Below are 16,316 nucleotides of genomic sequence, written 5' to 3'. Positions count from 1 at the left end.
AAAAGGCATAATTTTATTCAAAAACTCTCCCCAGAGAATCAGAATAGTTTCAAGCAGGCTGGAAAGTTTTATAAATCATGTTTGAAAGCACAAAAGTTAAACAAAGTTTAAAGGCTGACAAAATCGGGATAAAAAGCTGATAAAATCGAGGGGAGACAAATTCGGAACATTACTGCAATTACGAAGCACGAAACTTTTTTAAAATCGGAATACAAACCAGCAACTTATGATAGCAGACATTTCTAGTCTTTTATCAGTCGGATCAATCGCTCGTTGGGGCACAGTTATGACATGATCCAACTTATGAATTCTGGGTGTATACTAAATCCTAAAATTCCTAACTGTCTGAAAGGCGACCAATCTAGTATAGCTGATATCAATAATACTTTTACACGAATTGAATGTGGAGATGACCTGGTTTCTCATTACGCAAACCCAAACCCGACCCACACCCAAATATTGTTTCCCGGCCAAACCCGAACCCGACCTGAACCCGACACTGGATAAAACTTTCAAGCCCGAACTCGACGGGTACGGTTTTTTTTCGGGTCTGAAAACCCGGAACCCGACCATCTCTACTGCAAATCAATTGATAACGCTGTCAAATTATTTCTGTACACAATAGGGTTGCTGCGATTGACGGTACATAGGTGGGTTCATCATCAGTTCGCTGGGTAACCGCATAAATAATTTAGCGATTCTATTATCAGTTCATTTTTTATGTAGGGGAAGGACGGTAAAGACGGACACTGCGGGAAAGACGGACACTTGTCGTCATATTTCATAAACAACAAATTTTTTGACGCAAATCAATGATGGGAAATGTTTTTATAGATTAAATGAACACTTTTGAATTTAACTGCCGATTTTTAGCAGCACAGCTGTCAAATTAATAAGCAAACCAAAAAAAAAATGCGTACATACGCTAACCGATGTAATTTTGTGTGTGAAGAAAATAGCTGGTAAGTCGTTAAAAAACAATATTTTCATGCTATATCCACGACAATGCGTTAGTTTGATCCTTCACTGAATATCCATTGGAAGCCTGGTGAATTTTTGAATATTCAGTTAAAAGTTATTTAAGTTTGAAAAAATGTTATCCAAGTCGGGAAAGACGGACTCCCAAAGCTTTAGAACTTATTTTGCCCAACAACGATGAAACATTGCAAGTACTTACATATTATGTATGTAAAAGTAACTAGAAGTCACAAAACAGTTGAAATAGGCCAACTTTTAGAAACGTTTAATTGGTCACCAACTAAAATACTGAGTGGAATTATTTCCTCGCTCAAAGGGGGGATCGGCAAGGGGGTTCTCCCAAACCAATTCGTTCCTAAATACATGATGAAACATGTTAATCTTTCTTAATACTGATAATTCGACGACGCATGAAACCTTTTTGCGAGTGTCCGTCTTTCCCGCTCTTGCGCAGAAACTCCGATTTATACATAATGTTTATAATAATCAAAAAAGTATAAATTTTGAAAGAAATTTTCTAACACACGTTGTAACTTTATTAAACAGAGACTGAAAGATTCAGTTAGTATGAAAATTGCGATCAATACAGTTATATTTGAGTAGATATTGAGTCTAGACCTTAAGGTGTCCGTCTTTACCGCCCTTCCCCTATATGTTATGTCCAAAAATTAGCAATTATCGACAGTTATTTTCAATATATGATAAATGTTCAATCAAAAACTTTTGGGTAATTTAGATTAAGCGATTAGCGATTGACGAAACTTTCGCTAATCTGAGTTTATCGATTAGCGTTTAGCGATTAGCGAGCTAACTTTTTCGGTTAGCGGTGCCCACCACTGCAAGTTGAGATGTAAAAAATTAATGTTTCGCAAATTTAATTTCACAATTAGTTTTTTGTTTCTCAGGCGTGCAAAATTGTTCATTACCCTTGTCTTTCTTTATTCATAAACTTCCGGTCTGTTTAGAAAAGTAATTTTGATAAAAAAATTAATGTGACAGAACAAAATTTTCTACCTTTTTCGCAGTTTTTCACCATCACTTAACTTCAAATTGGATTTTAAAAAAAGAATTGGTTTCAATTTGAACTTGAAATTAGACTTAAAATTCGACTTGAAATCAAAGTTAAAATTGGGCATGGATTTGGTTATCCGGAAAGCCCGCAAAACGGCTTCATAGGCACTAGCTCCTGTTCCGCTATCGGCCTGATCGTTAATTCTAACCCTACACTTTGTGTTATAATGTAAATATACTCACACCTACAGCTATTCCCTCCAACAACTCTCCTTTGCATTGGGGGGAAAATTACCCCTGACTAGCGGAAACAGCTCGGTCCCATCGTTAGTGAAAACTACGGCACACACTAAAAAAGTTCTCCACAACTCCACCGATATGCTCAGTATTATGAAAGATATTGTACACTTCACACCGTGGTCAGTTTCGTGCCGCCACTCGCGACTTCAGCCTTCTGCGTTGTCCTCGCCACTCGAGACCTCACTTCTACTCGTCTTTCCTCCTCATCCTCATCTTCGTCTTCATCATCGGCAAACTGAATGTCGGCCATTTCGTAGAAATCGGCGATTTGCTTATTATCCAGCGGTGATTTTGTGAAGGAAGTTTCCTTCTCCTTCTCCTCCGAAGAATCATCAGCAGGGGAGCTAATCTTCCGTCGAGCATTGCTCAGTGCCAGCTCCTGTAAATGATTCCGTCTTCCGCCGAGCATCGGCTCGCGTACTCCGCTACGATTATCCGAATGTTCGCTATCCGAATAGATATCACTCCGCGAGATGCTATTGACCAGCAGATAATCCTGCCGTTTCTGCTGCAGAATCTTTACGATTTCCTCGTTCGGTGTCGTGTTGCTGCTCCGCGGTTCGGAAGCTACCTCCAGCCCGTCGTCCTCATTTACCTCACGCTCAAGATCCACTTCCTCCGAGATGCCATCTTCATCGTTGAGCGGAGGAATCCATACTAAAAAAGCCGGATCCATACCGAGGTACGAGCCGGGAGCGGCTCCGGCATTCGTTACGTTGTAATCGTAGTAGTCCATCTCCATGTCTTCGGGATGCCCGAGCGAAAAGTCCGATCCGGCCAGCAGCTTCTGGAGGTTTTTCTTCTCCTTGCTCTCCTTCAGATTGCGGGTGCGGCTATTGCCGGTGGAACCGATGGCCGTACTCGACGCGGGCGAAGAACATTCCTGTTGGGAAATCTGACTTGTAATGGATCAATAAAGTATGACATTTATGCTTGGACTTACAATGTCCGATGGACTTATGTTCGTTAGCGTGACGGTGCTACTGCTGGTTGGCATAGATATTTTCTCGTTCGGCGAACGATCACCTGTAACAAGAGGGGAAATTAAAGGTTACACTCAGTAGCTCCTAGGACCCAGAATAAACTCACCTTCACTTTTCGTTCCGCTTCTATGCTCGGGCATATTTACAGCGGTTTCTCGCCCATTTACTAGGGGGCTATCCTCGCGATTAAGCGTAGAATAAGCCGAACTGGCGTTCGGGGTCAAAAGATCCTCGGAAAGCTCTTCGGCGACTTCCGTTGGTGATTCACTTCCGTCGTCTTTGCTTTCGACGCAGTTTTTTGGATTGTCTAGATTGTTGAGGGTCTTCAGGGGTATTTCGTCTACATTCTCTGAAGAAACTGCCTTCGTCCCCAGCTCGGCACTCGCATCGGATGGGGGATCGGTATTTTCCAGTGTGTACTCGACACTTTCCCGGAAGCGATGATGTTTGATGGAGCCATTTTTGGGGCGCAGTTTAACGTAGGAGATGATTTCCGAGATCAGCGTGGTGGTGGACATGGCACGAGAGCGTGGCTGCTGTGCATTGTTCAGCGAAACTCCGGAACCGAACAGCGTATGAGCTGGCGAATCGGCTTCCATCTGGCTGGTTGCAAGCTCGTACTTCCGGTAGCGAAACATGTATTGCATCAGCAGCAGAATGCTTATAACGACTATAAAGCTTAGGAATAATATTGCACAGACGTGAACCACGGAGATGTTAGCGTAGCTGAACGATTGGACAAACGGCATGATGACCTTGCTGGCCATCGACACCGATACGTTCGGCGAATGGGTTTGAATTTCTGTGGTAAAAAAAAATCGAAAATTTATATGATATCTCTGGAAGGTAAAACGAAACTAATTCATACTTATTTGTTCGGCTTGCGCCAAAAAAGCCGCTATACAATTCTCGTCGTAGTGTTCCATTCGTTTCGAGTGAAACTCCACCAGAAGCTGCGGTCCGCTGGATTCGGCACTCTTGCCGGATTCGACGTGACCGGAGGCGTACTCCAGAATCAGCTCGTGCGATAACTTATCGCCATCGCGCACTTTCAGCCACTGCTGGTCGCACGGGAATTTGCTAAAATCGACCGTGAACCGTATCCGGTGACCCGTGTCGCCTTGAACCAACCAAAGGCTCCGCTCCGGGCAGCTTTCCGACGAGGATGCAACGACCCGTTTCGGTTTCACCACCCCGAGGTGGATCACGCAACCACACCGGCAGGCGGGGCCAATCTCTGTGCTAACCGAACCGATTTCTGCCGGCAGGCTGCTGCCAGCGGCGGGGCTGAACATGCACTCCCACGAGTCGAACGAGGACTGCGTTCCGCAGCGCTCGGTTTGCACCGATGGGCCCTGTGAAGAGAATTCGATATGAAATTAGCTGTAAAGTGCAAGCTAGAATTGTTTGTAGTAGCGTAAACTTTCACGGAAATATCTGGAATAAATTAATTATAATTCATAAATTTAGACAATTCTATTTATAGAAAAAAATTGATAAAACAATATTTACAGGAAGTCGTTTTCAAAAAGTAAATGGGGATAATATTCATGCTTCTGTTATAATTTTTGTGTGTTTTATCTCAAAATGAAAAACAAATTCTCTGATGCCCTTTCAGCGCACTGGGGCACATACCCAGCTTTTCTTTAAAATTTAATTTGAAAGCGAAATAATTTCTGTAACTCAGAAGTTAACAGCTTTTAATTTATTCTGCCACTGTTTCTGAGATAAGTAAATTAATTGCATTAAATAGAGTTTCAAGTCCAGTTATAAATTAAAACTCAAGTTCAATTTCAAACCTAAATTAGTCGTCAATTTCAATTTCAAATATAATTCTAATTTCATGGCCCATTTCTACACTGATTTCAAGTGCAATTTGAATTTAATTTTAATTCCCTCTTCAACTTTAATTTCATGTCCATTACCAAGTCTAATTGTAAAACTAATTTCAACATTGGTTTTAAATTCAATTTCACGTCCTACTTCATATCCAGTTATAAATCCCTTGAAGTTCAATTTCAAGTCCGATTTCCAATTCAGTTTCAAGTTCAATTTAAAACAAATTTATCCAGTTTAAAAAAGAAAGATAGTGGAAAATTCCGGAAAAAGTCGGCTGCTTCAGGAGAAAAAAACGGAAAAGTGCGTGAAGGAAAACGTGACAACAACTGGACAAACGGAATAGAAAAGACGAAAAATGCGACATACAATTTCGTGACAAAAAGGAAGGCAGGGAAACGGAAACGTAAAAAGAGAAAAAAGAGAAAAAGAAGAAAATGGGAAACAGTCTGGGCAGAAAAAAAGAAGAATGATAAAGAAGAAAAGGAGAAAAAGGAGAGAAAATGAGGAAAACTGGATAGAAAAGAAGAAAAAATGGCACAAAAAAGAGCAAAAATGGGATAGGAAAAAATGAAAATAAAAAGGAGAAAATACGAGAGTAGAAAAATTGAGAAACAAGAACGGAAAAAGAGGAAAACGATGAAAAATGAAAACATTATAAGAGAAAGAACGAAGCAGACAAAACGAAAAAATGGGAAAAAAGTCCCAAACGAGACTGGAAAAGAGAAAAAACCACCCAAAATGAATGGAAAACGGAAGAAAAAACACGAAAACCGAAACAGAAAAGAGAAAAACAAGAGATAAGGGACTGAACAGGGCGAAAAACGAGACAGGAAAAGAACAGAAAGAGGAATCAGTGGGCGGAAAAAAAGGAAAACAAAACTGGAAATACGATAAAGGGAAGAATAGTGAGAGAGAAAAGAGGAAAATGAGAAAAAACTCAAACGGGATATATAAAGAGACAGATGGGACAAAATGGGAGTGAGATAGAAAAAAAGATACAGAAAAAGAAGAAAAGGAAAAAAACCAGGAAAATGGATCAAAGGAAAAAGTGAAACTGGAGAGAAAAAGATGAAAAACAGGAGATAAAAAAGAAAACCCTGAGAGCAAAGGGAAAAAGGAAGCCACAAATAGATAACACGTGACAGAATAGAAGACAAAACGGGTAATCTAAAGGAGAGAAAACGAAACAGACGAAGATGAAAACGAGAAGGAAACAGGATAAAAGAGTTCATAAAAGACGAAGACTGAAAAAGAAAAAAGGAATGAGAATAGACGGAAAACGGGAAAGAAAATTACATTTAAGTCTTTCTTACACGGGGGATACGTGGCGCGTAAAAGAAAACCGTGTAAAAAACTCCGTTAATTTAAAAAATGGAAAAAACGCCTTTTCATAAAAATGATCCTTATTAATTCAAAAATCGTTCTAAAAATCACCAAAAAAGTACTTTTCCTACAATCCAAAGATCGTCGAAAAAAACAAATGCTTATCAACTTAGAGGCTATAGGGCATTTTATATGACAAACGATAAGGTAACGTGCTGATACTGATGTTGCGCTTTCCCGTGCTGGTACTTTGACAATCCACAGATGACCCCACGGGAAAGCAATATCAATATCAGCAATGTTGTGTGTTCGTAAAATGGTCTATTATATTGCCTCACTAGCTGATTACCCGATCTTACTCGGGCCCCTTTGCCTCTCAGTCACTTGTACATCTTTTATTGTAACGAAAATTCTCATAGTGCAAAAAACCAAACCCTTTTTCTTCATTTTAATGTGCACTTTGTGAAAACGAAAATCGAAGTGTAACGTTTGAATGAACGATTTAAAATGCTAATAACTACTTAACTACTGAACGAAACTGAACAATTTATATGTCGTTGGATGGATAGATAAAATGACCAGCAATTTTATGGAGGGGTTGAGAGAGCAATTTTAGGATTTGCGATGAAAGTGTTTTAACTTTAATGTTATTTGTAACCAATGGCCCTTTTAAAGGCCACAAGCTAGTTAAAGTAAGATTATTGAAACATGTCAAGCTACGCATAATCGTAGTCAATACAATAAACTGTGAGCTGGTCATTTATTACTATTTCAACCTTTATGATGCACACAAGTGATTTTTAAAATAAATCTCTATGTCTCAATGGTTGCAGGCGTTGTACTTATGAACCCCTTCCACGTATTTTCAAAGCCACCATTACATTCAATGAAGAATTGAATCTGAATATTTCGTTCTTCTCTTTTAAACACTTAAACAATGGTACTTACAGATTCTCATACACATACATATACCAGAAATGCAGTTTACTTTAGTCTTTGATCTAATGATCTGATACAGTCCTACGTCACCCTTTCATACAACCCTTAGAGCTGTATATCTTGTAGTTTTTATCATATATTCCTCTTCGGTGGAACCCCATCTTTTCTCGAAATTATTTGCACAACTGCAATCGGTTTAAATGCAAGAGAAACGCATCCCCTTTTACTTAACCCCTTGTTAGGGCCCCCTCTTTTGGCAACCTCCCAGTGCTGATTCCCTTATGTCAAGTATGCCAAGTTTTATGAAAAACCGTCCGGGCGTTTCGGAGTTAGGGCCTCCCCCCTGTAATGAACCCCTCGCCCCTTTTGTCAACCCCTTTAGTACTGATTCCCTTATTTCAAGGAACATGTATGCCAAGTTGGGTGAAGAACCGTCCAGCCATTTCGGAGTTACTGCCTAAAGTCCCTCTACTTTTCGCGTGTGTGCAGTATTCTTGAATACGGGGTGCATTTATGGGTGCCCTACCAAGCAGTTCAAATCAACCGGATCGAAGGAATCCAGCAACGTTGCATTTATCTTATCTTGCGTCCAGTATGTTGCAACGACTATTTATCTTCGACCTCCTGCAAAACAATGTCGATAGCCCGGAGATGTTAGGACAGCTTCGACTCAACGTCCCGCCAAGGCGTTCCCGACGAGCGGACTTCTTTAGACTTTTAATGCACCGTACTTTGTTTGCCAGGAATAATCCTATTGATGTGTGGTGTCTTGTCGTGAGTTTAATGTTGTATCTGACTGTTTTGACTATAATGTGACAAGAACTACTTTTAAACTTAGAATTAATATATATTAGAACTGTCTGTACGATACCTTCGAAGACCAGTGTTAATAAATTAAATTATGGCCTTCCCCCCCTATTACGAACACCCCCTCTTATCAACCGTCCAGTGCTGATTCCCTTATATCAAGGAATATGTGTGCCAAGTTTGATGGAGATCACTCAAGGCGTTCTGGAGTTATGGTGGAACATACAAACAAACTCACGCTCACTTGTATATATGGGTCATTCCACGTCAAGTGTCCGAGTGCCATGCCAATATTTTTTCGGATCCCTTGGACAATTTTCTTTGGAAACGTGATAAAATAGTCTATCTAAACCTACTACTTCCAAAGATATAAGCAAAAGAAAATTAGAGGATTTGACAAAAACGTGTCTTTTCATTAAACATGAATAGAGGGAACGTCCAATCGGCACCGAACTTAGGATTTTTTCCTGCTGACCTGAAACGAACAATCTGACAAAATTTGGTTCAAATCCGAGAAGGTCGATTACAAGTTTGTACTTTTTCTCGATCACTTGGCGTGGAATGGCCCATATATAGATTGTGCATAGGGTAATTTACCAATTATTGCACACTTCGTACACTCTTAAATGATTCTACCCGTAAATAGGTCGGATTTAGCTAAAGCTAGGTTGAAACTACTCAAAATGCCCTTAACGTGTATAAACTCAAATTTTGGGTAAAAAATTCTACCAATTTTGGCAGTGCTACCGATACAGTGATGACCCGATTTTGTCACCCCCATGATGAATTTAGGGGTGACTAAAACGGGACAGTGACAAAATCGGGTATATTTTCAATTTTAATTTTTTTGCAGATAACTTAGAACGAACTACATGTATTTCATTCTGATCACTTTTAGGACATTTCGCACTTCCTTCTACCTCTCTGTGGACATTTGTCACCTGTTCACAGCACAACCCACAGGTATGAAAACACGCGTTTTTTAATTGCGCCGAAATGGTTGATTATACTGGTTAACTATGTTCTGAGAAATTTCACAGCGTAAAAAGCTCTTTCTTATGGTAGGAACGATTCTTTGATTAACCCCCCTAAAAGTAAGATACAAAATTTATTTTTCAAGTAGTAAGAGATAGAGCAAAACAATGTTCTACAAAATTGTTGAAAAGATTATTATAAAGAACTTTGCCAAAGAAAATGACCTTCTAGCTATTATAGTTGTGGAGATATGAAACCACTTTTGTGGAAACTCCACGATAATCAACACAGTTCTTTTCACAGTGTTTTAACACATTTGACATGTTTGAAAATGATTTTCAAACTAAGCTTTTGATAAATCAAAAGCGTGACAAAATCGGGTAAAAAACGTGACAAAATCGGGGGTGACAAAATCGGGGAGTGACAAAATCGGGTTACCACTGTAATTGAATTATTCTCTGTGACAAATAACATGGTGTTATACGGAAAGAATACTTCGCAAATGACCTAGTGTACGTTGTTAGTCACACCTAGTACATCATAAAAACACATTTGAAATCTTCCTACCACCCCCAAAATTTCAAGTTATTGCAAAAAAACGTTTCTTGGTTAGGTGTACACAAACTATCATGAATGACTCAATAATTTTCAAAGCAATTTTAAGTGTTTTGTACATTTTTGGATAGCTTAGAGGACAAGCATTCAGGATATATACACATTCACTATGGTTCTACGAAAGTTAGACGAGATTTTTTCAATTAAATATGAAATTTAACTACAAAAATGAAATTTTTCTCACTTTAGGAGTCCTTAAAGTGACCTTAAAAATGACCCACATTCCTCAGCCCAACCTCACTTGTTTTATATTCAATCCTAAGACTTTGGTCAAAATTTCATTCAGGTCATTTTTAAGAGTTGTAGAATTTGTTGCTTCTCATATATCACCTGCCAAATCTTACAACTAAGCATTTTGTACACGATCTAAGATTAGGCAGGTGATATATGAGAAGCAACAAATTCTACAACTCTTAAAAATGGTCTCAAATCTGCAAATGTTGACCGATTTGGCAGAAATTTTAACCATAGTCTTAGGATTGAATATAAAACAAGTGGGTTTGAGCTGAGGAATGTGGGTCATTTTTAAGGTCACTTTAAGGACCCTTAAAGTGAGAAAAATTTCATTTTTGTTGTTAAATTTCATATATATTTGAAAAAATCTCTTATTGAACACCTGTTTTGCTTGCCCTAAACCCTGTTTTTCAGCAACGCCTATTTGACAGTTCATTTCGCCGCGGTGTTGCCTTTTGCTTGTCAACGCAAGCGGCGGTAGCCGTAGTTTTCCGTATCGCGATTTTTCCCGTTTTCATCGTTTATTGCGAGGTTTCCAGGTCTCATTGGATGTTAAGATAATTCTAATGTATTATACACCAAAACTCGAAATCGGTTTTCAGCAATATGCTTTGCCGAAATAAAACCAGTAAATGATTTTCTTGCCGAATATCAGCAATTTGATTACTTTGCTAAACACTCAGTAATGGCTATAACGGAACTGTCAAAACATGGCGGCCGTTTTGATATTGATATTTTGAGAGCGGTTTCAAAACGCTTATTGATTCGCGGATTAAAGCATGTTTTAAAGCAATGTAAAATATATTTTAACCTAAATTTGGATGTAGTGCGCTTTGGATCTAAAAAATAATGGCTTTAACGTGAATCATGTATTATCATATCATATCAATGAGGTAAGTTCAATATTGATTGCTAAAGATCGGATGTACAGTTTTCCTATTTTTTAGACGCAAAGATGGCTGATATCATTAATGTTCACTCGCCGCCAATTTGCAGAATGTCATACTGTTTTTAAAAAGTTATCGATGCTATGTGTTTTGGATTAATAAATGTGAAACATTTTTCAAAAACAACCCTTTTCATTAAATTACAATTCTTTATGAAGAAAATTAAAAAATCGATAAGTTTGCTGATTTTTGTCAGCAAAAGGTTGTCAAATTAAGATTGCTGAACGATCAGCAATCTAGTTAAATGAATTGAATTTTCAGCAAAATTTTGACGTTTCAAATTGCTGAGCATTTCAGTAAAAATATTTTTCTGAATTTATAACTGAAAATTCAGTTTGTCAAAAATCAGTAAAATTTTGCTGATAACCGGCGAAAAAAAAATTACTGTGATAGCGGCACCGCCCAGTCGAGATTCGGACATACGACGTCTGGCTTGTATGACCAGCATCGTACCCCGGATGGGGTTCTGCGCTTGAAGTTTTTTCGGACAACGGCACCAATATCGTGCGTGCCAATTAAAGTGCTGTGAAACCGTTGTTTAACCCTCCCTCTGCACCTCATCTGGGGGGCATTTGGGAACGGATGGTACGAAGCGTGAAAGGGACAATTAGAGCGTTGAACGTCGTGTCGTTGAAACTCAACGATGAGATCCTGCTGACAGTGCTTGCGGAAATCGAAGATATTATTAGACGGTCGTGGGTTCGCGATAGAGTTGAGGAAGTGGTTACAGGAGGAGATGAACGAGTGCGACAAGCTGTAAAAAAGGTTTGCTGTGCATTTACCGTGATAGATTCGGATGGTTTAGCGAGAGTGGAAAAGACTGATCTTTGAGCTACACAAACAAAAGGTGACTACTTCAAAGATTCTTTGACCAGCTTTAACTATCCGAACACGCCCAATGCCTTCCTCGAGCTAATTGGGTTATTATAGATACAGCGTGGTCCCTCGAATTCCGGACGGAACGTAATTTTATGTTTTCCTGAATTCCCTGGTGCTTATACATAGATTCGTGCTGCCTCAGCTGAGAATACCGAGGGGGTGGTACCGAGATTGTTTCACTAATCTTTCGCGGATATTGAATCCCATGCATTCGTTTGCCTGCTGCTGCAGTGATCAAACGTTCCATGGAGATTTATGGTGGTTTTGTGCTAGATGTTGTTTGAACGATGCCTTCCGGTCCAACAAAATTGACAAGCCGTTTAGTAAGATCTCTCGTCGGCTGGTTGGGTAGCATGCCTTTATCTGTCAACATCGTCAGCAGTATAGATATCGCTTTTGATCTGGTCGAGCCATCTTGCACGTAGAGGGCCTCTTATCCTGGTGCCGCGGGGTTGTTGAAGAGAACGGTTTTCTTTGCACTGCCGTCCGGCATCGCTACGATGTGCCCTGCCCATTGTAACCCTTCGACTTTTGTCAGAAGTACGATGGGAATCTCTCCAATCATTGCCTGTAGCTGGCGATTCATACGTCTCCGCCACTCTCTGCTTTCAGTTTCTACTCCGCCAATATATCATTCGCAGTACGTTCCGCTTGCCGTAAGCAGCGTCACAGCTTCAAATCCATAATTACCAATTTAATAACTGCTTTGTGTATTGTTCTTGTGTCTCCCAACTGGCCTCAAGGTACGATGCTGGACTAACAATTCAGTCGTCGTAGGTTCGTAGGCACAGCTGGTAGCGGCTTTTAGAATCAATAGGCTCGTAGCATTAGCCCCACAATCGTCCTGTACTCTAACAGTTAGCTGCGAAGTCTGTCGAATAAAAACAGAAGAAGGTCTAGTTTCGAAAAAAAAATGTAGCAAGTAGGCTTTGCTTTATACATGGAGTATTTTGTCGTTTCGTCATTAAACGAGAATGACATTAGCTGGGGCTCGAATGTGTTACGTTCAGAAGGGAGTAAAAAGTAGAGGAGAAGATCCGGGAGGTTGAAATTTGATATTGTTCATATAATTCCTACTGCAAACAGCTTCAGCGAGGGCCACAGCTTATGTCAAAAATGTATTGTGTGGAATACTCCATTGTCAGCTTCGTATGGCGGTGTACGTTTCTTTCTAGTGTTGTTGTCCACGGTCACCAGCGATCCCAAATACACGGGTTCATCTACCACTTCTAGTTCGTCACCATCAACAGTTACCGTCCGTGAGAAGCGCGCTTCTGAGCCTCTTCCTTTTATGTATTTGTTCTTCCAATTCACATACAGGGTGCGGTAGGAAAAAAATGCGAAATAAAGTAATTGAATAAAGAACGGAGCCTTGACAGACGCCAGCTTGGTCCTTCAGGATTCTCGGAATATCTCCTTCGCCGACTCAAAACATGCCAAGTGCAGCAAAGTACGTGCCTATTTCATGTCCCGATATGAATGCATGTTGACGGCGGTCAAGCAGATTTCCGGTCTTTAAAAACATGTGTTAATCTTCGGTTTTCCATTCTTCCCAAAGTTTTGCAGATGCAGCTGGTCAGTGAGATGGGTCGGTATCCAGCGGGTTCCATGTTGCTGATATTCAGCTTCAGTTACGTCAGCTTCTGAAGAATGGCTTTACAAGGCTGTGCTTTCAAGCTTCCAGGAGCGTTCTTCCTGTCCATTCGCGGTTGATTAGCTGTAGCAAGTATTCAAGGATTTGCAGCACTTCATCATTTCTTCCAGACTTTCCCTTGGCTTTTCAAAGAGCGAAGGTGTTGTATTCATTAATGTATTCATTCTATCTAGTTTCCGCGATGGCGGTATTCTGAAATACTGGTTCGACACTTTCTTTTTTGAACAAAGTCTAGAAGCAAATTATCGATCGATCACATAGCCGCGAAATGTCTACGGAGGCTGGAGTCTGTTGCTCACTTTTGCCATCCAGAAAGTTCTCTCATGATTCTCGCTTCACATTCCGGATAAGCTGCCGGTATTCTTTTCATAGGGCACCATTCCTCGTTCCATGGCGGCTTCTTTGAAAAGACCCTACGCTGCTAGTTTTACGACGATGAGTATTTAATCCGAACTGAAGTTATAAAGGCAACATAGTTGCCTGAAACTCTCTTGCTCTGAAGGTCAAAAACTTGCGGTCTTCGCTGAATTGGTCACTGCACGATTACACTAGAGATAAATTGATAAAAACAAGCAGTACATCCGATTATAACAGCTATAATGTTTCCAAGATGGCACGTCAGACGATTTTTCCGAAACGTTCAAAGCAAACCAAAGGTTTTCAAACTTTGTATCATAGGGTTTTAACTGCAGTTAAAGTGTCATCGTTGAAAAAGCATCCGTAAAATTTTTAATCTATTGTTTACCAATAAACCAATGAAAAATATGTCCCCAATTCTGGTTAACACCCGTAGTTGTGTACCGTATTTTTCGTATTAAAAGCTTTAATTAAGCCCAATGAACGCAACAAACTACAAAACCTTTACTTCACACAATCAAATTTATTTAACACAAGGCTAATAAATATCACTTCAATCCGAATCACTTTTCGTGGCAGTAAACTCAATCGGTTCATCTTCAAACACATCCGGAGCATCGACAATCACATCTTCCGGTCGATCCGAGGTGACCGAAGAACCTCGGCCGCTACCCTCCTCATCCTCAGCCGATCGTGCACTTCCATTACCATCCACATCGGCTTTCCGTTCGTCCTGCTCACTAGCTCTGCCCCCTTCACCACCACCCCCTTCACCATCCTTTTCTTCACCTTCGCCTTCGTACGACTCTTCGGAACCCTTGAAGACCAACTGAGATCCGCTGACGACATCCAGAATCACGTCACTACCGGAAGCGATCTGCAAACTGGCAACACTTTCGGCTTCCTCCTCGACGGAAACCGTTTCCGAACTCAGCAGGGGCGTCTCCGGGAGGTTGTACCCTTGCGTCTTCTGTAGGATCATCTCCAAAGTTTCACGAGGAATCACGCCCAAATCACCCTGTTCGTAACCTTCCTCTCCGTCGGGTGGAAGCGTGGTCACAGAAACGTCCACACGTGGCTTCAGCTCCAAATCGGTTAGCGCATTTAACAGGTCAGCAATCAGACGCTTACGCTTAATTTCCTGATAGGGAAGGTCGTCCTCTTGCTCGTCTTCCTTGAAAGCGGAGCGTACGGTGAAGCGGACGGTTTTCAGAATTTCCGAAATACGCTCGAACTCGTGACGGTTATGAATCGATTCGTTCCGTAACGCCTGTCGGTCGGTGTTAATGTAGTGCACGTATTGCTCTAGAAGGCGTACCTTTTGCCGGAGATGATTGTACTCCTTTTTAGTGGATTGCGTTTCCGTTTCGAATTCGTTCGCCCGCTCTTTGTAGGCATTCAGCTGGGCGTTCGTTTGCAACTGCTGTTCGTATTGATCGGCAAGCTGTGTAACGAGGTCCAGTCGCTCCTGACAGGTTTGCATCAGCCGCTGTTTCTCGATGAGATCGATTTCCGCCTGATTGCGTAGCTCGACGTTCTGCGCCTTGAGTTCAGAGTACTGTTTTTCCAGTCTTTCCTGTGTGAAGATCATACGATCCATTTCGTTGTTTAGTGCGATGTTTTCACGAACCAAGCGCTGAGTGTGGGCAGCGACCCGGATTTCGGATGATTTTGTGAATTCTGTGGACAGTTGAAGTAGCTTGTTTTCGACATCCTTCCGCAGGCGATCCTTGTCCAGAATTACCTTACGCTCCATTTCGTACAGGGTGGTTTTGTGTCGTTTGTTTTGCTCTTTCAACTCCATGTCTTGGGCGTCAAATTTGGCCATCAGTTCATCCCGTTGCTGACGAAACTCTTCCATCGAGTTCAACTTTCCCGTCAGTAGCTGTATTTCCGATGTTAACTGTTCGTGCATGGCCTTGTACTTGGCATCCAGACTGACAATCTGCTTTTGGCATTCTTCATTTTCCTGATCCCGCACTTTCGATAGTTCACTCAACTTATCCTCCAGCTCGATAATCACTGCGAGCTTCTCCTGCAGGGTTCGATCCAGGAACGCCGTCACATCGGCTCGGTCTTCCTCGATTTGCTTGAGCTTTGCTTCCAGTTCCTCGTTGCGTTCTTCAATTTTCACATTGTGCGTGCGAAGGCGCGCCAACTTCTGATTTAGATCATTTATGGTGATTTCGAAAAACTGGCGATCAACGGCACTGAGACCGTCCACCGGCTGGATGTCCGTTACGGCCTTTTTCGGTTTTTTCGGTTTCTTTTCTTTGGGCATTGTGGGGAGAATGGTCCGGAATGGTGCACGAAAGCTATCACGCGAAAGCACACCCACTCGTGGCAAAGGTCTGCAGTCAACTGTGAACGAACGGCAAACCGTCGCAGGTTGCTACGATGCCCCAGCCAGGCAGGCAGGCAGGACTGCCAAAGCGACGTTCGCAACGAGGAATCAACACCGGGGGAAAGCAATGC

At 41.1% G+C, this 16,316-nt stretch overlaps 2 protein-coding genes across 2 annotated transcripts in view; both read right to left on the bottom strand.

Moving 5' to 3' along the window:
* Positions 1-2,398: 2,398 nt before the first annotated feature.
* LOC128743987 (uncharacterized) overlaps positions 2,399-16,316 on the bottom strand; it is a 32,758-nt gene continuing 18,840 nt past the window's right edge. The window contains exons 5-8 of the mRNA XM_053840706.1: positions 4,141-4,627; positions 3,379-4,074; positions 3,233-3,315; positions 2,399-3,172 (exon numbers count right to left, since the gene is read on the bottom strand). Coding sequence (XP_053696681.1) covers positions 2,399-3,172; positions 3,233-3,315; positions 3,379-4,074; positions 4,141-4,627 — 2,040 coding nt within the window. The remainder of the gene's footprint in view (positions 3,173-3,232; positions 3,316-3,378; positions 4,075-4,140; positions 4,628-16,316) is intronic.
* LOC128743526 (cilia- and flagella-associated protein 157) lies at positions 14,395-16,122 on the bottom strand. The gene has a single exon (XM_053840122.1). It carries the CDS (start codon positions 16,120-16,122, stop codon positions 14,395-14,397), a length of 1,728 nt encoding a protein of 575 aa, XP_053696097.1.

The sequence above is a fragment of the Sabethes cyaneus genome, chromosome 3, assembly GCF_943734655.1.
Source record: "Sabethes cyaneus chromosome 3, idSabCyanKW18_F2, whole genome shotgun sequence".
In the NCBI taxonomy this organism is placed as follows: Eukaryota; Metazoa; Arthropoda; class Insecta; order Diptera; family Culicidae; genus Sabethes; species Sabethes cyaneus.
Note: the sequence above shows the minus strand (reverse complement) of the source record. Positions and strands in the feature narration are given on the sequence as shown.